The 24,181-nt window shown below is 42.6% G+C and overlaps 1 protein-coding gene across 4 annotated transcripts in view; it reads left to right on the top strand.

Annotated features, from left to right (window-relative positions):
- Astn2 (astrotactin 2) overlaps positions 1–24,181 on the top strand; it is a 955,818-nt gene that overhangs the window by 676,796 nt on the left and 254,841 nt on the right. For all 4 annotated transcript variants that reach the window (XM_021160105.1, XM_021160104.1, XM_029476272.1 and 1 more), the window contains 3 exons: positions 15,723–15,847; positions 19,349–19,453; positions 22,708–22,887. In XM_021160105.1, coding sequence (XP_021015764.1) covers positions 15,723–15,847; positions 19,349–19,453; positions 22,708–22,887 — 410 coding nt within the window. The remainder of the gene's footprint in view (positions 1–15,722; positions 15,848–19,348; positions 19,454–22,707; positions 22,888–24,181) is intronic.

The following is a 24,181-nucleotide window of genomic DNA, read 5'->3' as shown; positions in this document are numbered from 1 at the left end:
AAAAAAAAAAAAAAGAAAAAGTATACCTTTTTCTAGCTCTTTCATTGGGAATTCTGTACTTTGTCCAATGGATGGCTGTGAGCATCCACTTGCAGCCCCATAGGAGGAACAACAATATGAACTAACCAGTATCTCCAGAACTCCCTGGGATTAAACCACCAACCAAAGAAAACACATGGTGGGACTCATGGCTCTAGCTGCATATGTAGCAGAGGATGGTCTAGTTGGTCATCAATGGGAGGAAAGGGCCTTGGTCTTGTGAAGGTTCTATGCCTCAGTAAAGGGGGCTGCCAGGGCCAGGAAGCAGGAGTGGGTGGGTTGGTAAGCAGGGGGAGAGGGGAATGGATAGGGGGTTTTCAGAGGGGAAACTAGGAAAGGGAACTATTTACATTTGAAATGTAAATAAAGAAAATGCCTAATTAAAAATATTAAGTATAAAAAAAAAAAGACACAAAGACAAAGTACACCTTAAGATCCCATCTCATGAGTACAGCTATTGCAAACTGATGGTCAGGGTGACTACATGATTGCATACAACAGCATCAACAGTAGTTAACAGGGTGAGAAGCTAGAGAGTCTTCAGGACTAGATTCAATTACATTTTGATGCCAGAGTTGAAAAGACAAAAATTGTTCTCATTAATTGGATGTTTGTTTTCCTGGGCTATCTGTGAATGTCTTGACATCCCTTGGTTTTAAGGAGCACTTACAAACAACTCCAGCTGTCCTGTAATGATATGCACACTTCACCTTAGTTATAAAACAGACTGGCTAATGTCCACAGGAGCTGAGTTCTGGATTTAAATGCAACTGATGTCTGTTCAACAACAAGGGCTATGAAACATGGTGGGATCCTCATTAGCACAGTGCTGCAGAGAGCAAAAGCAAGCCATGCTGCCTTTCTACTGCCTTTGGGTGTTTTCTTTCTCTGTTGCTCATGACTAATAAGAAAGGGAGACAGAGGAGAGTGCGTGTGAACGAGAAAGCGACTGCTATTAGATTTTCTTCTTCTACAGCAGCTTTCTCATTTTGCTAAGCTCATTAGAGGTGACTGTACAGAAAGACCCCCAAGGTGCCCCAGGGAGAATGGGAAAGACAAAAAGGGAAATGAGCCTTTCAGAGATTTGACCCTGCCACAGATTCACACCAGAACCATGTTTTTATAACATTTGTTCAGATTCCAAAGTTCCACCTCCTGTTTGATTTTAAATGTGAACATAAAAAGACAAACCATGTCTTTTTCTAACTCTTTCTAGGATCATCATTATGATTGGATGGATAGATACAATGTGGTTAGTTAAATTGTTACCTTGACTTTTTCCCTCCTTTGTTGCTTTAAGTTAGGAGTTTTGAAACATCTCTCACATTTAATTTGTAGTTTTATCTGCATGAAATTTGATAATACAAACTACAAACATTTATTTTATTATTCTCTATGGGCTGAATGCCTTTTCTGGAGGCAGACAATCAGGGCAAAGTTGCAGCTACTTTCTTGTCCTAAAGTCAGGGAATAGAAACACTGACAGTGATTTCAGTGCAGGATGCTGGGGCGGGGAAGCAGGATTGTGGTGCAAGGAGTATTGTCTTCAGCATTCAAGATTCTTCCAGAGGTTTTAGGGATGGTGTGTGGTTTGGGAAGAATCATATGTACCAGAAAAATAAGAAAGATTTCTAATCCATAGAGGCATATTCTGTATTCTCATTATCGCTCTGTTATGTATCTTGGATAATTGTCTGTGCTGTCTGAGCAGGAATGGAAGAAATGGAGGGTTAAGGTCCATTCCACCCTTAATGTTTTTATTCTTCTTATTCCTGACCAAGCCTTTGGAGTATGCTAAATTAAAATCGGGAGTGGACCATTCTGAGCAGCAATAACTAGCATTTATTGAGAGCCTACTCTTCTCAAACCTTATGCTGAGCTGCCCGCTTTATGGGCTCTTTTCATCTTTACAGCAAATGTGTGAGGCTTGAATGATTACTATCCCCCTTTTCTTTTCTGATGAGGGAACGCAAACCCAGGTTAAAAGTTCAATGTTCTGCCTAGCCAAAGCCACATAGAAGTTGTGAGGCAGTAGCAATATGTGAAGACAATATCTGACTGCAAATAGTATTTTTAAAAATGTAGTGTATTTAATGGGTCTAGCTTCTGACATTACTAGGAAAACAATTGCACAGCAAACTCGCTGATGCTATGGTTCTTTTGGTCTTTCTGTCCTCTGTTCCACAATTTTCCCTGAGCCTTTGGTGCAGGAATGTTTTACAGATATCTCCATGAGGACTGTCTAAACATGAGTTGAGCGAGGATGACACCAATAGGCATGCAAAAATGAATAGGGGAAATCCCACAAGGCCCCAACCAAACAACAAGTTACAAGCAACTAAAGCCTGCTGAGAATGGGAGAAATTGTCTTCTCCAAGGAAGAGCACATCAATTGGTTATCCAATGCCAAGTGGTCAGTCCTGAAAACATTCATGCAAGTAACATTGTACAGACTGAGCTGGTTGTATTTAGGAATATACATACACACAAACATGCATATAACAGCAATTATTGAACAGAGAAGCCATGGATGTGAGAGAGAACAAAATGGAGTATATGAGAGAGGAGCTTGAGGAAGGAAAGGGAAAGGATAAATGATGTCATTGTATTGTAATCTACAGACGAAGAGAAAAAATGTAAGAGGGTGATGGGAATATAGCTCACTTGATGGGGACGTGCCTGCCATTAAGAAATCCTGATTTAGATCCCCCGCACCACATAAAACTTGCCATGACCATATGTGCTTATAATCTAGATGGGGGGGGGCAGAAAAGTAGGAATTCAAGGTTATCCTTGTCTAAACAGTGGATTCAAGGTCACCCTGAGCTATGTAAAAGAATAGTGTGAGAGAAGACACTCAGCGCCCCATGAAAACATGGCTCACAAATTTGTGGGAAGTGTCTCTTCACCTTTTTGGTTAACAGTATATGAGGACACTTGTGTTAGTCAAGAGAAATGTCTTTAAAGCTTAAAATGCCCCCATAGATGTGAAGTCCATTGCTTAAGACCATATAGTCTCTGTGACAATGTTTCACGTAGCTGGTTTAACTAGAATGACTGACCAGAGCAGTCCTGTGGACAATGAGAAGCACTGATGATGTGGACAAGGTGAGCTTCCATAGCCCTTGGTTTTATTTGGCATCAAAGGCTTCTGAGCATTGATAATGTTTGAGTTTTTATGCTATAGCCCATGCAGCAATATGAATGAAGTCTGTTAGCTTCTGCTCTTAACTGTGATATAAATTAATAGCTAGAATCTTGAAGAGTTGAGGGAGCTGATACAGGACTGGGTGCCTGGAGCCTGCAAGCACTACTAGAAGCACCTTTCCATCACAAGGGAAGTTTGACAGCTTCCTTAAACTAGGGAATCCTTCCCTCAGAGCCTGCACCTATGTGGAAGGAGGCAGTTCTAGTTCTAAATTTCTGGGTGTGTCTGGGCTATCATAAGTGTAAGGCTAATTTTCTTTTGTGACTCTTAATTATAGCATCTAGTAAATACAGATAGTGATAACGCTTTGTTAGAAAAATATAGTGATCTAGAAGTGCAGGGCTCGCCTTACCTCCAACTCTAAAGTCAAGGTATCAGGGTCTTTGATTCTTGCCTGAGAACTAGAGAGAAGAGTCTGAGAAAATGTTTCATGAACAACAGTAAGAACAACTCAGCTTGATCTCAGTGTTATGAAAGAACACAGAATCCCTGTGCTAACACACACAGACAAGGAGATGGAGGGCGAAGTGGCTGAGGAAAAGATAATGTTGCTCTAGCCTGCAATTTCTTTCAATTTTAGGGATGGCAATTACCAAGGCAAGACTTAGGAATGGTCATGCTTAGAATGCATAAGTGAGTCCAGTGCCATGGGTGGAAGTTCTTATGCACTCAGAAAACAGAGACACAGGCAAGATGTAACCCAGATTAACTCAGCATCGGTGTGTCCAACTATATTTGAGAGAAAGCAGGGCTGGAAACAGAAGGAAAGATGGATGTGATGAATATGGAGCAGAGTAGAATGAATGGTCTTGATTCCATCCTAGGTGACACAAGGAGGGTGACATCACCTATCAGAGCCCTGGTCTCCTAACCATCATTATGGAGATAATAGCTCTTATCTCACAAGATTGCCTAGCCTGTTGGAAGCAGAGCCTGCAGACCACCTAACGCATGGTATGCATTCAATAAAGGGCATTGCTGTTATTGATGTCAGCGTCCATATGGGGCATACAACCAGCACTGGTATTTTAAAGAAGACAGCCTTTACCTTTTGGTTATGAACAAATTTAAACATTCACTAGTAATACCATTCAAATCCTAGCTTTTAAAGTGTTTGGTATTTAACATCATTTTGTCTCTGTCTTCTCTTTCCCCTCACCATACTGCGTAGTAAAATTCTGCATGGAAAATAAAAAAAATATGTGCATAGCCCTTAAAGTAATGACTAGCATGTTGTAAATAATCAATAGCCATTTAAACTGTGACTTGGGAGTCAGCAAGATGGCAAGCATGAGGATCTGAGTTCCACGCTCAGAATCATAGGAGAACTGACTTCTTCTACAAGTTGTTCTCTGACTTTCAAATGCATTGAGTAAATTAATATAGAAGTGTAAAGAATTTTAAAATAAGATTTGCTATTATATGCTGTCAGAAATTCCTTAGTTAGCAAGGAGAAAGAAGCAAGGGAAAGAGAGGGGAGGAAAAACAGGGAGGAGTAGATAGAGCCAAAGATGAAGAAGGCAGTAATCCAGTCTATTGGAGGGAGATTAATATGGTGCAGATGAATACTTTGTCCATTCATTGAGCGAGCACATATTGAGTCCACATGTGCGTGCACCAGTGACTGCACTAGCGTTTTGGGATGCTTAGCACAATTCATGAGACAGACATGCATGGCTCTTGCCCTTGGGCACTTATGGTCCAATGAAGTAGACAGTCAATGACCAGGAACAACAGAATAGTGTGAAAATGCTGGTGCTGGTTACAACGTAGGACTGTGAGAAGTCAGAGAATTCAGAGAGGAGTGTTGACAGTGTCCTCGTGAAGGATGAAGCAAGGAGAAATCTTTGAGTTCTTTCCAGGATGGCCATTTCCTTATCCTTGGGAATGTAAATATCTTACATGGCAAAATGGGCATTAGGCAGATGAGGAGCATTAGAGAGATTATTCATGTGGTCCAGTTGGACCCAGTGAAATCAGAGGAGTCTTTATAGTAGAAGAAAGACCAAGGTTAAAAATCAGACTTCTCAAGTGAAGAGGGCTACATCTAAAGATGGAAATGAAAGACAGGTAATGTAGTTTTCCCTGAGGAATTGGAGATTGCAAGGTAATTAACTGGGAGGAATGCAGCCTGTTGGTATCTTGGCATTAGCTAAGAAATCCATGCCAGTCTTTTGACCTACTGTTAAGTCTGTGCTGCTGTATGGTGGCCAGTGTAAGGTTGTTTGTGATGGTGGGGCTAGAATATGAATACACTAATACATGTATTAAAAGGTATTTTTAATATTTTTATTTTATTTAGTATGTGTGTGTATGTGTGTGTGTGGTGTGTGTGTGGTCTGTGTGGTGTGTGTGTGGTGTGTGTGTATGGTGTGTGTGTGTGTGTGTGTGTGTGGTGTGTGGTATGTGTGTGTGTGGTATGTGTGTGTGTGGTATGTGTGTGTGTGCATGTGTATATGTGTGAGTTGTGTTTCTGGTGTGTGTGTGTGTATGTGTGTATGTGTGTGTGTGGTGTGTGTGTGTGGTGTGTGTGTGTGTGTGTGTGTGTGTGTGTACCTGAACATGGGGTATTAATAGGAGTAGTTGGGAGCTGTGTTTTCCTTCTTGCTCGTGTGTCCCAGGGGTCAGACTCAGGTTGTTAGCATTAGTGGCTAGCACCTTTACCTGCTGAACTGTGTCACTGGTTCCAGTAGGACAATCATTGTAGAAAATCACTCTGGTTACATGACAGTTAAAAAATTGGAGGGGACTTGGCTACATGCAGATAGCATCATTAACAAGCTGTTCTTGTAGTCCTGTGAGATGGGATGGAGCCTCAATCAGGACATATGGCTATGAAACATTGACTCTGTATCAAAACCTGAAGTCAGCCTGCTGGAAAAAGGATTTAAGAGGAACCAACCAAATCCTCGATCTGAGCCAGGAGACAGACATGGAGAGAACAGCTGTAGCTGGCTAAGTGTATGAGTTTTGACATAGGAACCAGAACCATGTGTTAAGGAAACACAAGGACACTACTTACAAAGAAGAGTCCTATGACAGTACCCTGAAGGAAATGCCACTCTGATTTTTATCTGAGAAGCTCTCAGAAAGACTCACTCAATGGAAGTCTCTGTTTGCTGAAATCCTCTTTGGTTTAATCTCAGCCTCCTCCAGTTTCCTTGCCTCCATGGGAGCAAGAAATCTTGACGGCTTTATCTCCTACTCCCTGTGAGTCAAAACTCAGGAAAGGGCATCATCTAGTTTTGACTCTCATGAGTGAGTGTCTTTGGAGTGAAGGGGATTTTTCTTATAGAGTGAAGGGGCTTACAAACCCCATGCATTATGCCCTTACTCTGGGAAAGGAAACTCCATCACGGTTGTTCACCAAAAATCTCAACCAACTTTTTTTTTTAATTAGGTATTTTCTTCATTTGCATTTCCAATGCTATCCCAAAAGTCCCCTCATACCCTCCCCTCCCACTCCCCTACCCACCCACTCCCACTTCTTGGCCCTGGCGTTCCCCTGTACTGAGGCATATAAAGTTTGCAAGACTGATGGGCCTCTCTTTCCAATGATGGCCGACTAGGCCATCTTCTGATTCATATGCAGCTAGAGACACGAGCTCTTGGGGGGTGGGGGGTGTTGTACTGGTTAGTTCATATTGTTTGTACTGGTTAGCTCATATTGTTGTTCCACCTATAGGGTTGCAGACCCTTTAGCTCCTTGGGTACTTTCTCTAGCTCCTCCATTGTGGGGCCCATACACTAGCAAGATTTTGCTGAAAGGACGCAGATATAGCTGTCTCTTGTGAGGCTATGCCGGGGCCTAGCAAACACAGAAGTGGATGCTCACAGTCAGCTATTGGATGGATCACAGGGCCCTCGACCAACTTTTATGTGCCTTTTAGACATGTGGGTTATCACCCTTGTTCTTCATTGCATTTGCGAAACACAGCATTTCTAGAAGACTGCGACTGTATGAGGGTCTCAGGAACATCCCCAATTGAACTCTGGCTTTTTATCCTTCTTCTTCAGCAGCTTCTTGAAGCACTGGTGGCAGAAAGAAAGGCTTTTCCTTTCCTGTCTAGTGGAACTCCCTTAAGGTCATTACCTGCAACGTCGTTTCTATGTTAAAATAAAACACAATGATCTGAGGTGGCCAAGCATGTTTTTTTTTTAATATAAAAAGAAGGGTTTTTGGAGCTGTCTGGCTTGAGACACTACAAAGCCTGCTTTGAGATGCAAAGCTGAGCAAGGAGTCCCTCCTTTTCTGGATGGTATCTGTTCTTCTACCAAAAGGATGGGTGCCATTGATTTAGCATGTGTTATTCCAGAGAAATATGATCTTAAGAGAATTTTTTAAAAAAAGCTTCGTTTTAACTTTTTTTCAAAAACATTAACTTGGGAATACACACACACACACACACATATGATATATATATATATATATATATATATATATATATATATATATATGGGGAGCATTTTTTAATACATGTTTCCTTATAGGCTCTAAGTTACATAAGCCTTCAGGTACAGAATGCCATTATTGTATCCCCAGTGTCTCATCACTATAGAGCTCAATGGATGAACCGATTAATGAATGAAAGTTTGAATGAAAAAACAGGGCCTCCAATGTAGGAGCTAGAGAAAGTACCCAAGAAGCTGAAGGGATCTGCAACCCTATAGGTGGAACAACAATATGAACTAAGCAGTACCCCCAGAGCTCCTGTCTCTAGCTGCATATGTAGGAGAAGATGGCCTAGTCGGCCATCATTGGGAAGAGAGGCTCCTTGGTCTTGCAAACTTTATATGTCCCAGTACAGGGGAACTCCAGGGCCAAGAAGTGGGAGTGGGTGGGTAGGGGAGCAGGGCAGGGAAGGGTATAGCATTTGAAATGTAAATGAAGAAAATATCTAATAATTTTTTTTAATGGGGAAAAAAGAGTATAGGTGAGGGTGTTTCTTCCCCTCCCCCATCTATCCACCCTACTCCCTCCCCCCATATCCCCCCCAGTACTCTCTCAGAGGCAGAAGGGAGGAGGTATGGGGAGAAGAACTCTGGAAGGTGGACAACATTTAGAATGTAAATAAATTGAATAAATACATACATACATAAAAATACCTCACAGAGTTATGAGAGAGAGAGAGAGAGATTTGGTGAGTGTTTTGGATTCATTAATACATTGGGACCTGAAAGCCAGAAGTGTCTCCTCTCACTCCCTGTTGTCTGCAGCCTGGTTTTCCTTGGAGAAGGCTAGAAGAAAGCTGACCTGGGATTTTTAGTTTTCAGGCATGGGACTCTGTCTTTCTGTCTATTTCTAGCCTGTTCAGAGCCTTCTAAGAGGGTCCCATCAAACTCCTAATGCTAATAATAAAATAATAAAGATATCTACCTGATGTAAACTGTGTCCTATGCCTCACCTCCGAATAAACAGCATTTCTGCTGAGAGAGAGGAAGCACTCTGGCTGAGATGCAGGGTCCTCAGTTCAGGTTAAGCAAGCATATGTGGTTCTTCCATGGCTCTCCCACATACAGGGTCTGAGAAACCACTTGGCTTCTTTGGAATTGAGAGGACTCAGGGTGGAGCTGATGCAAACTGGAGTATTTCTGATCACTGGAGACTTTTAAGTCTGTTGACTAAACAGTTATTAATAATGGCTAGGCTGCTTTTATCTTGGAGCTTTGCCATATCTAGGGAACAGTTATAAATGGTCCTCTCATGCTAGGACTTGAGGCGTCAGGATGATAGTGCTCACTGTGAAGTATTCCCTATAAAGTCCAGGACAGCAGAGGATTTTTAATAAGCCACCTGTGTGAGTAATGGGGTTATAGGTGTATGCTGCCACATTTAACTTCTTATGATGTCCGTCTTAATACTGGACCTTAATTCAAGTTTTGGGTCAAACCCTCAGCACACAGCCATTTTTTCTTTTTTTCCTTTTTCCTTTTTTTTTCTTTTTTTCCTTTTGCTTATTTTCTTTTCAATTTTTTATTAGATATTTTCTTCATTTACATTTCAAATGCTATCCTGGAAGTCCCCTATACCCTTCCCTCGCCCTGCTCCCCTACCCACCCACTCCCACTTCTTGGCCCTGGCGTTCCCCTGTACTGGGGCATATAAAGTTTGCAAGACCAAGGGGCCTCTCTTCNGACTAGGCCATCTTCTGCTACATATGCAGCTAGAGACAGGAGCTCTGGGGGGTACTGATTAGTTCATATTGTTGTTCCACCTATAGGGTTGCAGACCTCTTCAGCTCCTTGGGTACTTTCTCTAACCTCTCCCTTGGGGGCCCTGTGTTCCATCCTATAGATGACTGTGAGCATCCACTTCTGTATTTGCCAGGCACTGGCATTGCCTCACAAGAGACAGCTATATCAGGATCCTTTCAGCAAAACCTTGCTGGCATATGTAATACTGCCTGCTTTTGGTGACTGATTACAGGATGGATCCCCAGGTGGGGCAGTCTCTGGATGGTCCATCCTTTCGTCTTAGTTCTAAACTTTGTCTCTATAACTCCTTCCATGGGTTTTTTATTCCCTATTCTAGGGAGGAATGAAATATCAACGCGTTGGTCTTTCTTCTTCTAGATTTTCTTGTGTTTTGCAAATTCTATCTTGGGTATTCTAAGTTTCTGGGCTAATATCCACTTATCAGCCTCACCTATACTCTTAAAGGGTGAGGGAGACAGGGAGGAATGCAAGGTGTGGGAGGGTGGGGAGAACTTGTGTAGTAGTTGCCTTTGTTTGTCCTTCTCGACAACATGGCTGATCAAAAGGAAATGAGATAGTTGAAGCTGCTTTATAAATTTTGTGCCACCTAGAGCTGAGATACAGGTGACACTGGAGGATAAGGACATCTGCCCTCACCTCTGTACATGGGTCAGCAGCTGCTTTGTGGTGAATGATGTGAACCAGGCCCTGGCTGAACTGTGTCTAAAGCCCTTGAGAGATTCAGAATGTGGTACTTGAGAAACTCGCCAGACAAACAGTCAGACCTTCCTAGATAGAACTTGGATCTGTGGCTCTATGATTTCTAAGGCTCTGCACATTCCATAGTCAGATACCAATGACTTCAGGAATCTATTCCCAAGCAACATACTTAAAGGAGAGAAAGGGGATGGAAGGATTTAACTTGGAGACACTAGACTACTCTTATGAAAAGGTGAATCTTTTTCCCTCATATGTACATACCCAACAACCCTCCACATGAATGCATGCTTGAGGCCTGATGTAAGCTGTTTAGGGAAGTCACGGTTTTCCCACCTGGCTCCCTCGGTTCATCTGTCCTCAGCCCCTTATGTCTAATCTCCAAGGAAGCCACAGCATCTGCATTGTTGATGCAAAACACTTTGCACTTCTAAGAGAGTAAGAGATGAATATTCCTAAGCCAGATAGGGGTGATTATGGCCTGGGAACATGAACTCAGGGTACCCCAAATATCATATTCCAACATGGAGATGATCTCATGAATTTTTTTATAGGAAAAAGAAAAGAAGAACATCACAAATAAAGGCATTTATTCAAAAGCTTTGGTGAAAATATCATGAAGGCAGGCTACAGAAACATGCAGGAAATCTCCACTATCGATGTCAGATGCTGTTTGATGACATCCATAGCTTGTGGATTGATATAAGCTAATGGTTATTTAAGACAATGTATTACAGAAGGGTTGACCTGATAACAAAACATTAGGTAAGAGACAAATGGGCAATGAATTGCTCTAGAAGTGAAGAAATATAGCCCAAGACAATTGAGCTCTGTGTTTTAACATCCAAACTCTCCACAATCATGAAGTTTGAAACAGCTAATCAGACTAGAAAGTATTTTTGAGTCATCTTATAGAAAGGCTAGACTCAAACCTTTAACAACTCTCTGATGAGGAAACATTCTGGACAGTGAACCATCAGAGAAGTATCTATCAAAAGTCAGGGGCTGTGTGTGTGCTGCCATCTTTTGCTTTCTTCACATTATCAAGAAACACTCATCAAGCATCTATACTTGACTCACCTGTACTCAGTTTCACAGTTTGTCCCTCAGAGCCCCTCTGGGCATTGTTTGAGGACACGCTGAGCCTGCAACGCAGTGAGAAATAGAGGTTTTCCATGGGTGGATCTATGGCTAAAAACTTGTAAAACCTTTCTTGGAAGAACTGTGTGTGACAGATGTAATCTGAGTCACTTTCCTAAAAGCAGTGGCCTGTTGGGTGGTCTGAGTGGTAAACAGAAGTGGCCCAGGTGCAGAGAAAAGGCAAAACCTCCCAGAGAGGGGACACATTCCAGCTGGGGGATATATAATGGGAGCCTGTCCCATAAGAGGACAGCAAGTACAACCTGTCGATGATGGTCCTGAATGGGCAGCAGGAGTCAGCAGGGGTTAGATTGTATGGGATCTTCTAGACTATAATACACTCTACACTGCATTACTACACTCTACACTGTATTTCTGTAATACACTCTACACAGCATTTCTACACTCTACACTGTATTTCTGTAATACACTCTACACTGTATTTCTCTACACTGCAGTACAGCATCCTTACTCTCTCTTGGTTTTCCCCAATGGAGGAACATCCAGTACTCCCCTTATGCTGTAGCCCTTGATACTCCAAACATGCCTTCTATTCATGCAGATTTGCAGAGAACAGTACCCACTCAATGTCAGTGTTCTGGGATATGCTTAAAATTTTTGTTGAAAACTTTATATGCCCCAGTACAGGGCCAAGAAGTGGGAGTGGGTGGGTAGGGGAGCAGGGTGGGTAGGGGAGGGTATGGGGGACTTTTGGGATAGCATTTGAAATGTTAATGAAAAAAATACCTAATAAAAATTGGGAAAAAAACTTTTTTTTTTTTTTTTTTGCTGAATTGTTTCTGTATAATTCAGTTGAGACTTAACTTCCACACGGATGTATTTTGAAGACATTGGTCTAAACAGTGACCCTGTTGCTAAACTATCAAACCCAAATACACATGCAGGATATCATGTTCCATAGTGGCTATGTTCATGAGTGCTTCCTGTTCTCATCTCTAAAAGTGTTTCTGGCTTAGTCAATGATCAAGAGAATAGACTCCATTCTGGCTGTATTCCCTGAATGTGAGTACTCATTTGAACATAAATTTGCTTAGGGCAGGCACCAAGCTACAAACCAGAGGGGTTATCGTGATCTGTGGCTACTGTCACTTCCCAACTAGAGAACCTGTTTCCTCATCAATAAAATCAGACTAATTCTGCCTCTCTGTTTCTGTCTCTCTGTCTCTCTGTCTCTGTCTCTGTCTCTGTCTCTGTCTCTGTCTCTGTCTCTCTCTCTCTCTCTCTCTCTCTCTCTCATACACACACACACACACACACACACACACACAAGTATACACAGAGTCGGGGGATGAGAGGAAGAGAGAGGATTGTAAGAGGTAAAGAGCAGAATTGCATATGCCACCTCTGGGTCCCTTCCTCAGCCTTGGACTTTCAGGCTCTCTCAGTTTCCATCTTAGGGTTCTCTCTTCCCAGCAGAACTTTCCCAAGGCTATTTTCCCACATCTGTATTTTGCCTTGTCCTAGAGCACACTGATGTGAAGGCCCTGGGCGCCCTCTGCTGGCTGAGGCCATGCAGGCTTGTAGCCATTGCCCAGGCAGTCAGGAATGGATTTATTGCCAGAAAAGAGTGGCTGTCCTGTTATTCTTCACTTCATCCTTATGTGTGTGCCTCACTCTTAGCTTTCTATGCTACCTGACTCCTTCTTCTCTTTCTCATGAGCTTCGTCATGTTTCTGTAACTCAGAGGGAAATATTTGTGGAAGAGGCACCTTAAGCCATGTTTTCTGCCACTTGACTTTGCCCATGTCCATCTTTCTGTTGTCCATTGATGTCAGATATCAGCAGACTGACTTGGAGCACAGGGGTTGGAGGTGGGAATGAGGGGTACCAGTCTGTATGTATTCCCTCTTCTGGTGTTTTAAAAACATGTACAGAAATTGATGGATATAGAGGAAACCACCCACCCTAAAGAAGTGAATATCCCTCCACAGCCTAACTCCCATGTGTGCTCAGACTGTAAATCACTGAAGGACACTTGGCACCTATTGCTTAAGTAGAAGAATGCAGTTGTGCCCCCTCAGAGTAAGATCTGCTCAGCTCTCAATGAGAACAGAGCCCCTGTAAGCACTCAGGTTGTAAGATGCCACAGGTCCTTTTCTGAGTCCTGCTTGGAGTCTGGGAATCTCAATCATTGACACTTTTATAACTCTGAGGACCTCAGTCTGTCCATCCCAGGGAATGACTTTCTTACTTAACTTACTGAGATAAGAAGTATGGAATCCATGACCTCATTACCTAGGACCTCACACCTACAATGTTATGGCCTCGAGTTGTAAAAGTTCTTTTAAATTAAAGTTTTCATCTCTACCCTGGGGAGTTTAATAGCACCTACTTCATACAGTGGGGTAAAGTGCTTACCAGGGTGCCCAACAGACAGTACGTGCTAAAGGAAGTCATTTCTACTCTTCCTCTTTCGAAAGCTGGAAAACTTTTACAATCCTTGTATTACATATGAGAAAATTGAAGTTTAGTAGCTTTGTCTCTGATTACTCTGGTAGGATATCATGTGGGGAGACCTGGAGCCCAGTGTTCAGTGCCATTAAAATTAGTTTCTGCTACCTATAAGTCAAGTACTCGTGGGTCACATGATAAAGGGTTTCTTACAATCCAACCAGAATGCCTTACAAGGAGCTCACTGGTCGTACTCTGTGGCCATTATTTCTCTCTCTTACCAGGTTGGGAAGATCTGGGGGACAAGGGACAAAATTGGTCATTCTGTCTGTAGGACTCAACTCAGAGCTATGTGAGCAGCCTTGGACCTGCTTCCATTTTACTGCCCATTTGAAGAAAGATCTGTAGTCTCAGCAACCATGTCACTGCTGTTATCTTGAGTGTAGTATTTCCATTTCCTGGAAAGCTGATTTCTCCATACCCTGTGCTGTTTGTGGCTCCCAGATTAGCAAATCATGTGAGTCTACAGATGGACATCAGATACACACAAAATACTCTTCTTTAGGTTCTATTCTCATCAACCTGGACTCTCATTGTTGTTTCTGTTTTTTATACACAATACCAGCTCAAGAGCCATGGTAAAGATTAAATATCAAGATATATGGAAAGTAATCTGATAGTGCCCAGCAAACTAAGAATGCAATGAATAAGACAGGTGCTGAGGTAATGGTGATGCTGGAGATGTTGAAGGTGCAGATAACATCACCTTTTCTGGATCCAGCCCTAGAGAACTTTTTCACTAAGTGAACAGATTGGTGACAGACTTCAAAAGTCTCTAGGGAATGGTATGAGCATATGCGGTAAAGACAAGAACGTGACCCAGTAGGCAGTTTCTCGGCTGCTTTTGAGCTGCCTGGAGTCCAGACTTTAAATGGCTTAGTTTAACATCAGGTATTTTTGTATTTGTCTCTGATTTTCACTTCAAGGGTGCCTGTGCCAGGTGGCAAGAGGAAGGTATAAACAGCCTCCTCCTTTTGTCATTTCCCTCCCTCTGCAGTTTATAATTAGTGCTTCTAACTTTGAGGGTCTCTGAGCATGAAGTGATCTCGCAAGTCAGGTTAAATAGGGAAATGCCCTTGATATGCTACTTGCCAACTGGCTGTCACATTTCCTGCTTACGCTCTCCTAGTGTCAGCAAGCTTCCCATCTCCCGTGGCCAGCTGTTCCATTTTTAGGTCAGCCTATTGTCTAGAATAATGAGACAGTTGCCATCACTGTCCTCTTAAACCATATCTATCCAGGATTCACCATTCCTGGGTCACCTAGGGGTTTGTCTTGTGGATCGCTTGGAGTCAAGCCCACGTGAAGTTAGGGTAAGGCAATGAACACTAACTAGTCTGGGAGCAAAGAGATCTAGGTTTGTGTCTGATCTACTGGTTGTTGTTAAACAAGATATCCCATTTCCTAAGACCTCAGGCTTCCAGAGTGGTCTGAGCCAAAGTATCTGCAGAATTCCTTCTATCTTAACACATATGCATTTTTCTGAGCGTTCTTTTGTTCAACTTAGCTTTGTTTCTCCTGCTTCAAACGCTGTTTGATGCACAGTTCCCTCACATCCAGGTTTACCCCCTGTCATTGCTTATGCAAAGGGATGCTTAACAGCCAAATATATAGTTTATAGAGCCTCAGAGGATGTCTTAAACAATTGGCAGCTTGATCCCATTAAGCGTTTACAGCAGCCCTGAGATCTAAGCCTCATTTAAAGGAAAGGGAAACTGGTTGCAAGAGAAACAATAAGTAGCTAGTCAGTGGGTGCTCCAGGCTTTGACACCCAGCCTGCCTGCTTTCTGTACCCTATGGTAAGCTTTGTGCTCTCAGAGCTATGATTCGGAAAGCTAGCATTACATTGATGCCACCCAGCCTGTTCTGACAAAGTTCCTGCCTTCCTGCCTCACCATTGCTATGTTCCCTTCCTCTGCTCTGCAATCTCTTTCTTTGCTCTGCCCCACAGGGAGAATAACTTCATCAAGGACTTTCCACAGCTGGCAGATGGGCTGTTGGTGATCCCGCTGCCAGTGGAAGAGCAATGCCGGGGGGTTCTCTCTGAGCCCCTCCCAGACCTTCAGCTTCTCACAGGTAAGATGCACCTTTCAGACCTCTGCACACTCACTGACTCAGAGCCATCCTTCTGAGGTGCCAGAATTTTCTGTCTCCACCCAGGGTGTGTTGCTTACCTTCTTTATTGTCTTCCAGTCATTCTGCTACCTCTTTCTTGGCGGGGGGCGGGGGGTGTGGAGTTGATTCTCTAAGATACAAGGATCTGAACTCTACTTTGGTGATATAATTGTTGGGTGGTATACATTAACCAGGATGACCACCATTGAGGATGGTTGAATCTTGACAATTAGAGGATTGTCCCACAGGAATTATCCTGCAATGTGACAGACACCTCTATCACTCAAAAGCTCTGAGTGACAAAGAGTAAAAGATCTAACAATCATGGAGCCTTTCCTGTAAAGCGGTATTGACAGAGAAGACGGCACATAGACGGATGGTGTTCTTGGGAGGCAAGGTCTTGTCTGGTTTTCAGCCAACATGATCAGCAAGTGTCACTAGTCTGCTTTCCGATGGTTACGGTGATCATATACTCTTCCATGGTTGCAGAGCTACAGCATAAATTATCATCAAGGATTAAGCCTAATTAGTCTGGACTCTAAAGTGGATGCTTTATCTATTATCTTATACCACCTCCCAGACTTGTCCCACTTCAAAGAAGATTCAGATCAAATGAACCCACAGATGAAAAACCTTCTGTAAATTGTGTTAAAGACTTCTCTGCTTTCCTTAATTTCCCCCTTCCTATGATCACAGAAATCCTAAGTGACATGGAGTATTCTCGTTGAATTTTCTCCACTGATTGGACATCAAGTCTAGTCTATTATATCCTTCTTGAGATTCATGTCTCTTTAGAAAACTCCCTTAAGGGAGGCTCACCGTTTGTAAGAACTGCTATTTCTTCACATGGTCCATAGGAAAGTTCTATAAAGACCCTGACCCATCATTGATTGTTGTATATTTTTGGAGAGTGTCCATCTTTGCAACGGGAATATAACTTTTTTTTTCAAAAATAGGCAAGGAATAAAGATCATGTATGTAAGATGTTTGGTTTACGATGGTTCTCTCATAATTGTACAGATTATTATAACTCCATGCATTGGCTCAGGGACATTTGAAAGTTTCCTAATAAAGGAATTGCTATATTTGCTATAATTCAAGGGATTTTTTTAATTACAAGAGGCAGTAGTAATGCCTCGGTGGTTAAAAGCACTGACTACGCTTGCAGATGACCTGGGTCTGTTTTCTAGCACCAACATGATGGTTCACAACCATCTCTAATTTCAGTTTCAGGGCATCCAATATCCTCTTTCAGCATCTATAGGCACTGCACACACTGATCACAGACAAACAACCATACAAAATACCCACACACATAAAATAAAAATAAACCTTTAAAAAATAATTACCAAGGCAAAGCTATCTTCTCTCCCAGAGCTTCATCTCATCTCCTTTCCTCAAGTGGCAAACTGCACACAGAGTATGAGGGTGGGCAGAGAGAGAACCAGGGTGGTTTCCTGATCAAGAATACAAAGAAAGGATTCCATCTAGGAAACTATAAAACTCCAACTGAATGCTGAGATCCATTCTGGACTCTGTAGGAGAACTTCAAACAATAGAGCCCCTGGCCTTGATGACAAGAACCCAACCTTCTATTAGACAAGTTTATATTCCAGATGTAAAATGAGGGATGGAGTAATGGCTACTTATGAGAGAGGCCCAGAATATAATGAGAAATGATAAAGATAGCTTTTTAAATGGCTTGATAAGCATAAGGTACCTCCATGCTTTTGAGCACCACATCACACAAGAAAAGGGTTCTTTTAACAGCCCACATCAGAATGTTCAGTTTTCTTGTGTCAGAGGGGAGGCCCCATTGTTGATTACAGGCCACGCTGCACACTACAGCTGTGAACATGGCCAGGCAGTAGCAGATGGGACAGAGAAAAGAAGCTGCCTGGAGCTGGGTGTCAGGGACTCCTTGAATAGACTAATTTCTTTGCCCTGGGTAGGAGCACAGTCTTCTCTTTCCTTCTTCCATCCAATCTCTCTTTCCTCTCTAGCACCACATAAGGAGCATAGGCAAGACAGAGCAGATAAACAGGACATATTTATAACTAAACATCCTCACTTCAATGGACATATCTTTGGGGATCATGAATATTTTACTTGAAAATGAAAGCATCTAAAATTATATTATTCCTGAAAAGGCTAAAGATGGAGAAAAAAAAAAAAACAGTTGACAATAATGGACAACTTTAATACTACAGAAATGACCAGGAAGAAATCATTTGTTCCAATGAGATTCTCATTTTAATCTCCGTATCAAATATCTCTTTAAGTGCCTCCTCACCAGGAGACAAGAGAAACGGATATGGAATGTGCCTTCTATTTGCAGAGGCACAGGAAAGCACAAATACATAACAACACTAATAACTGATAATATGACTAGCATTTCATCTTTAATGCATTTTTTTCATGATTATGAAAAAAGAGAATTCAGAGCCTTGGTTGGAAATTTTTAGAAATGGAGATAGATAGAAATCAGAAAGCAGTACTTTTTTTTTTTTTTTTTTGTCCTGGATCTGTTACCCAGTGTTAACTGCTTGTCAGCATGTTTGTTGTATTTTTTCTTTGTTTACACTGCATCACTACAATACCTGTGATTTCTGTAATGTGTTTTATGGAACATGCTTTCTCAGTGATCCCTCTGTATAAAGAAGTCTCCATGAATAACAGCATCTTCACAGAGCCTTATCCTGTGTTTTATTATAATACAGTGAAAATTGAAAAGTTTAGTTTGTTTAGCCATTTCTCATTTATTTGAATTGGGAAATTTTATATAGATATACAAGTTTACCGCATAGTGTTCACAAACGCCCATATTTACAACCAATGGTCTACAGCAAGGGCAGCAAGCACTAAGGGATGGGTGTATGGTGGGTATCTAGGGATTTTTCAAGAGGTCTCTGTTGTAACTGTTCAGCTCTGCTCTTCAATGTAAAAATCAGCTGCAGTGCAGTAAAACAAATGGTCTGAGAAAAAAGAAACTATGTTCCTGTCCCCAACAGTTCTACAGGCCTACAGGCACAGAATTTCTCTTTTCTAAAAGAGCTTTCAATTCTGTTATCATATTCAAGTCTCACATTATGTCCCCTGAGATAAGACAGCAACAGCAATGGATAGCTGCAATGTCAAATGGGAAATCTGAGACAATGAGATGTCTAATATCCATGATAAGTTGCAAATGGCCTTGGGTAGGTGGGGTACAAATTTGACCATTTGCATGTAAGGTAGAGGGGCATTAGAAGCCCAAGAGAAGCACAGAGATATGGCTAAAAAGCATGGTGGTATAGAGCTGGTAAGGTGGTCAGTTCTAACAGAAGCAACAGTCAGGACCAACCAATCTTATTTTCACTTTCTAGAGGTGAGCAGTAAAGCCGAGCCCAACACTGCAGAGTGTACATTGTTCTAAGTATTCTTCATTCTTGTCTCATGTGGCCATCTTATTTCTCCCTCTAGGAGACATCAGGTATGACGAGGCCATGGGGTACCCCATGGTGCAACAGTGGCGTGTCCGGAGCAACCTCTATCGTGTGAAGCTGAGTACTATCACCCTCTCAGCAGGTGAGGACTACTGCCCAGCTGGCATCCAAAGGATTTACCATCACACAATACATGGTCTCAAGGGATAAGGATGCCCTAAACTGTGGCTGGCACTAAATCATGAAAGAGCATCTAGGTTGAACAACATAGCATGCAGTGACGTTAGCACGCTGCAGTGGGGACCATAAAGTAATGGGACAGTATGACACAGAAAGAGCTCCCTAGAAGAGATGTCTGAGCATGGTGAAGAAGTATGGCCACCGGAAGGATAAAAACAGTAACCTAAGCAATATTTGTGTTCCAGAAGTGTGTCTGTCTTGTGATTGTACCTTCTTCTCTCTTCAGTTCTCTTTGTTTCTTTCCTTGGCCATCATAGCAACAACATGTAGCTACACTCTTTATCACCATATGCACCTGCATCCATCATTCTTTATCCATATGAGCCCTGAGCTCCAGCAGGGAGTGTAATTTGTTGTTCTTGAGATGGGACTTCTTTGTTCATGGTTTTGCACTTGCCGTACCTTCTGCCTCGTTCTCCCTGCCTGGGGTGTACACACTAAACTCTTTGGTGCCTCCTCCACTCTCCATTCTAAAAAATAAAAATAAAAATAAATAAATTAAAATAGAAAAGAAATGCCAGGTGTTGGAAAACCCCCAGGGAAGTACTACCAAACTATCTGATTTGTATCTGAATCATGTCTGTCCACAGGAGAACTGGAGCCAGGGCATGGAAGCTGTTTATCCCAATGTCTCCAGAAACTAACAGAGTATCATTGTTGGTGTCTGTGGCTGATCAAAGAATAAGATAAATGAGAACTGGAGAATATGGTATTAAATCATGGTGCCTGGGAAGAGGACACCTAGCTGGGGGGTTTCGGCTCTGGTTCTGACAACACTGTCACTGGCTTATTGTCAGTGTGTCCCCTAATTATTTCTTGAGTTTTTCTCTCTTTTATTACTATTTTTTTTTCAGTACTACTTTAGTCATCAGCAAAATGGGGCTCTTTCATCCTGGAGCTCGGAGGACTTTACCCTCTGGGAAGTACAAAGAGTGATTGTTGCTGACATCTGTCAAGCATGCTATAATGTTTCATGTCTTGTGGTTTGCAGCAGTTCCACAAGAAAAGTAATAATCTAGCCTATCTGTCATCAGTTAAAGAAACTGGAGGTCCAAAAGGCTAAGCAACCAGCCCAAGGACACACAGCCAGGCAGTGCCAGAAGAGGAAACAGAGCAGGCATTTTGATTGTATTTTTGCCTGTCTAGCTAAAGAGCCCTAGGGCATCTCCAAGGCATTGTCATTTATTACTTAACAGAAACCATCTCATTATTAATCCCACTGTATTAATTACTCAGTTGCATGAGTTAACAGGTTGATGGAGAGAGGTTGTTCTAATCAAGCACCCTTTCTTGGAATCCTATTTCGGTTTCCCTTCCACCCCCTCACCCTGCACTTGTGAATTTAACTGTGATGTTCCTGTTAGAACTACAAAGGTGTACCTGCTTTAATTAATCAGTAATGATGTTCCTGGAAGCTCCTTGTAAATCAAATGTTGGCAAATTGGAGCTCATTTTCAATGTTGGAGAGGTGCTTGCACTTTGATGTGGCATTGGGTGGTTTTTTTTTTTTTTAATATAATAACGATGGCTGGTATATGTTGGGCTCAAGGAGCTGGTGGTGTTTCTGACTGGGATGGGCACAGGAAAAATGCATTTGTGAATTTAGAGACAGATAAGGAGGCCGTCTATCTGTAAAACTGGTAATCCTTCAGAGTGTGGGGTTGGGGGAGAGAAAGAGGAGGTGGGTGTTCTACACAGGAATCAGCTTATAAGAAAGGGGTAACTTCATAGTATCTTTAAGCATGGGTGTGTCTTGGGAAGGGGTAAATTCATGGATGGGGACAGTGTAGTCTTGGGGTACAGCCAGTATGTAAAAGAAGAAACAGTGATAGAAATCCCAGGCTTCACTGAGTACAAATTAGGCAATAGGAAGTAGCTCAGGCATTTCTCTAGGCCCAGATACAGTCCTGGGATGTTGTCTAGTGACAGGAAGGAGGGCACAATGTTTAAGGATGTGAGATATAGGCTGTTTTAGACAAAGAGCAAAGAATGCCAAGAAGAATGAATGGTGACAACATTTGTCAGGGACAGCATTTGTCTGGGCTTCACTTGTAGTGTCAACTCAAATCTAACTGCAGGGTGCTGCAGACTCCTCCAGTATATGGGATATCCGGAGAGAGAATTCAGAACAGCTGCATGGATTCTAGATGAGTTAGCCTTCAGTGTAGATGGGGACCTGATCGACAGGGAGCCCTTCCTGGCATTTGCTGTTCTCTAAATGCTCCGAGTTTGAAAATCAAGGTAGCGCGTTCTGGGCTGTCATTACTCCTTCGGAAGCTTTCCAAGGTGTTTTCCATACCAAAGCTGTGTTGGTTGCCGTGGAGAGAATTGGGGAGTAGCTGAATGGTGAGGGAAACAGTCTCCCATGCTGGAAGGCCCTGGAAAGAACAAGAAGAATGAATGAAGGACAGCAGCTCCTGGGTTACACCTTAGCCAGCCCTGGTCTAGGTCCAGCAGACTGAGCAGCACACTGTGGTAGTACAACAAGCAGCCAGAAAACTCCATGGCAATCTCAATAGAGAAAAATGTTCACTGACTCATGAAACAAGGGCAAAGGTGGAAAGGAAGATGAGGTAGCAAGAAGCTAAAGCAGGTATGAAATCTACGGAGCTGGGACCAGTGCAGCAAAGGGACTCCAGGCAACTTACTTGGAGTAAAAAGAAAACAGTGTTTAAATCCTTTGGATTCAGTTGTTATAAGCTTGAATCAGTTTGGTATAAGCTCTGTTAGCTGGCAAGCCAAAATCTGTTACTTATAGTCTTTAAGCTTTGGCTTCTCATTAGGTTGATTGGGGATGTGGTAGGCAACATTGCAGTGTTTGGACTAAGAGAATAAAAGCATTTAATGGTTTCCCTTATCTGGTATACATTAGCTGTCCAATCATAGGCCTCATCTCAACTCTCTGGTTGTGTCCTTAAGTGACCATCATGTAGGTTGGCAAGTTGTTGTCTTCTGAAGGGTTCCACTATGTCACCTTATCTGGCAGTGAAAGTCAGCCTTTGCTATAAGCAGGTAAGTCTAGAGATGACAGCCTGCTGCCCCTGTGATAAGAATGAAGGCCGCATAACCTAGCTGGGAAGAGTCCTGACTGGCATACACATTTTTGGCCACCAACTTTTGATGTCTAAGCACTTACACGTTCTCCTCTCCCTCCAGGCTTCACCAATGTCCTAAAGATCCTGACCAAAGAGAGCAGTCGGGATGAGCTGCTGTCCTTCATCCAGCACTATGGCTCCCACTACATTGCCGAGGCTTTATATGGTTCTGAGCTTACCTGCATCATCCATTTTCCCAGCAAGAAGGTCCAGCAGCAGCTATGGCTCCAGTATCAGAAAGGTAAGCCTCAGGGGCAGGGCTTGATGGGGGTGTTGGCCAGAAGTGGTGCCGAGGAACAATGAAACACCAGAGCCCATTTCTCCTATCTGTGAGCTGGGTGGGCTTTGGCAATTCCCTGGCTTTCTCTGAGCTTTGCTTCATGATGGTCCAGGTGAGAGAACATGCTGCCTCATGGTTCTTTCATTCAAGTGTTAGAACTCTTTTCTTATGCTATAGGCGCATTTTGTTTTACGGTGGTTTTAAACATGCTTTCCCCCTTGAAAGAGTTGCCAGAGATGAAGGCAGAGGATATGGAGTGGTATCTCCATGAAGCTTTCTCTTTAGACTTCTTGGGGAAAGCCAGGAAGAACTGTCCTGCTTCTCGAGTCCCAGGAAACAGTATCAAGTGCCCCCCACAGAGGGGCTGTTAGTCTCATGGAGAGTCACCACATCTTCAATTTCCCTGATTCTCAGCTGTCAAGAGATTTTTATTTTCTTCAGCCTAAGGTGGTCTAGTGCAAAAGATGAGTCTCTGACACTGACTTTCGGAAAGTCATTCCTTTGTGTCCTCAATGTTCCCTTCCTGTGAAATGTATACTTCAATAATGATTCCTATGTACCCACCACAGGTAAAGGGGGAGGTGATATATAGACTAGCATTTTTAAAAAATCGGAAGTATCAGACACGTGCGCGCATACGCCCGTGTGTGTGTGTGTGTGTGTGTGTGTGTGTGTGTGTGTGGTGTATGTTTCTTCACATGAGTATAAATGTATGCCACCTGTGTATGTGTATAGGTGTAAAGGCCCAAGGCTGACATGAGGAGTTCTCCTAGACCGTTTCCACCATCAAGGCAGCATCTCTCATTTGAACCCAACTTCACGTATCCAACTAATCTAATTAGCCAACAAACTAGGGCAACTCCTGCATTCCACCCTCTGAGTGCTGGATTATAAGTAGCCTGCTCTGTCTGCCTAGCAGTTATATGGGTGGTAGGGATCCAGATCCTGGTCCTCGTGCTTGCTAACTGTACAGCAAGTAGTTTAACCACTGAGATATCTCCTAGCAGCATACAATGATAGGTCAGTCTACTTGAGAAATGGAGTCTCACAGTTGAGAAATCGAGTCTCGGACATGGTGAGTGCAGTGCCCATAGAGACACAGCTGATGAATAGCAGAGCCAGTGTTGGAACTCACAGTTGGAACTGTCTACCTACAAAAGCCCTTTCCTTTCCTTTCCTTTCCTTTCCTTTCCTTTCCTTTCCTTTCCTTTCCTTTCCTTTCCTTTCCTTTCCTTTCCTTTCCTTTCCTTTCCTT

This window comes from Mus caroli, chromosome 4 (genome assembly GCF_900094665.2).
Source record: "Mus caroli chromosome 4, CAROLI_EIJ_v1.1, whole genome shotgun sequence".
NCBI classification, from domain to species: Eukaryota; Metazoa; Chordata; class Mammalia; order Rodentia; family Muridae; genus Mus; species Mus caroli.
The sequence above is the reverse complement of the archived record's forward strand: the minus strand, read 5'-3'. Positions and strand labels throughout refer to the sequence as shown.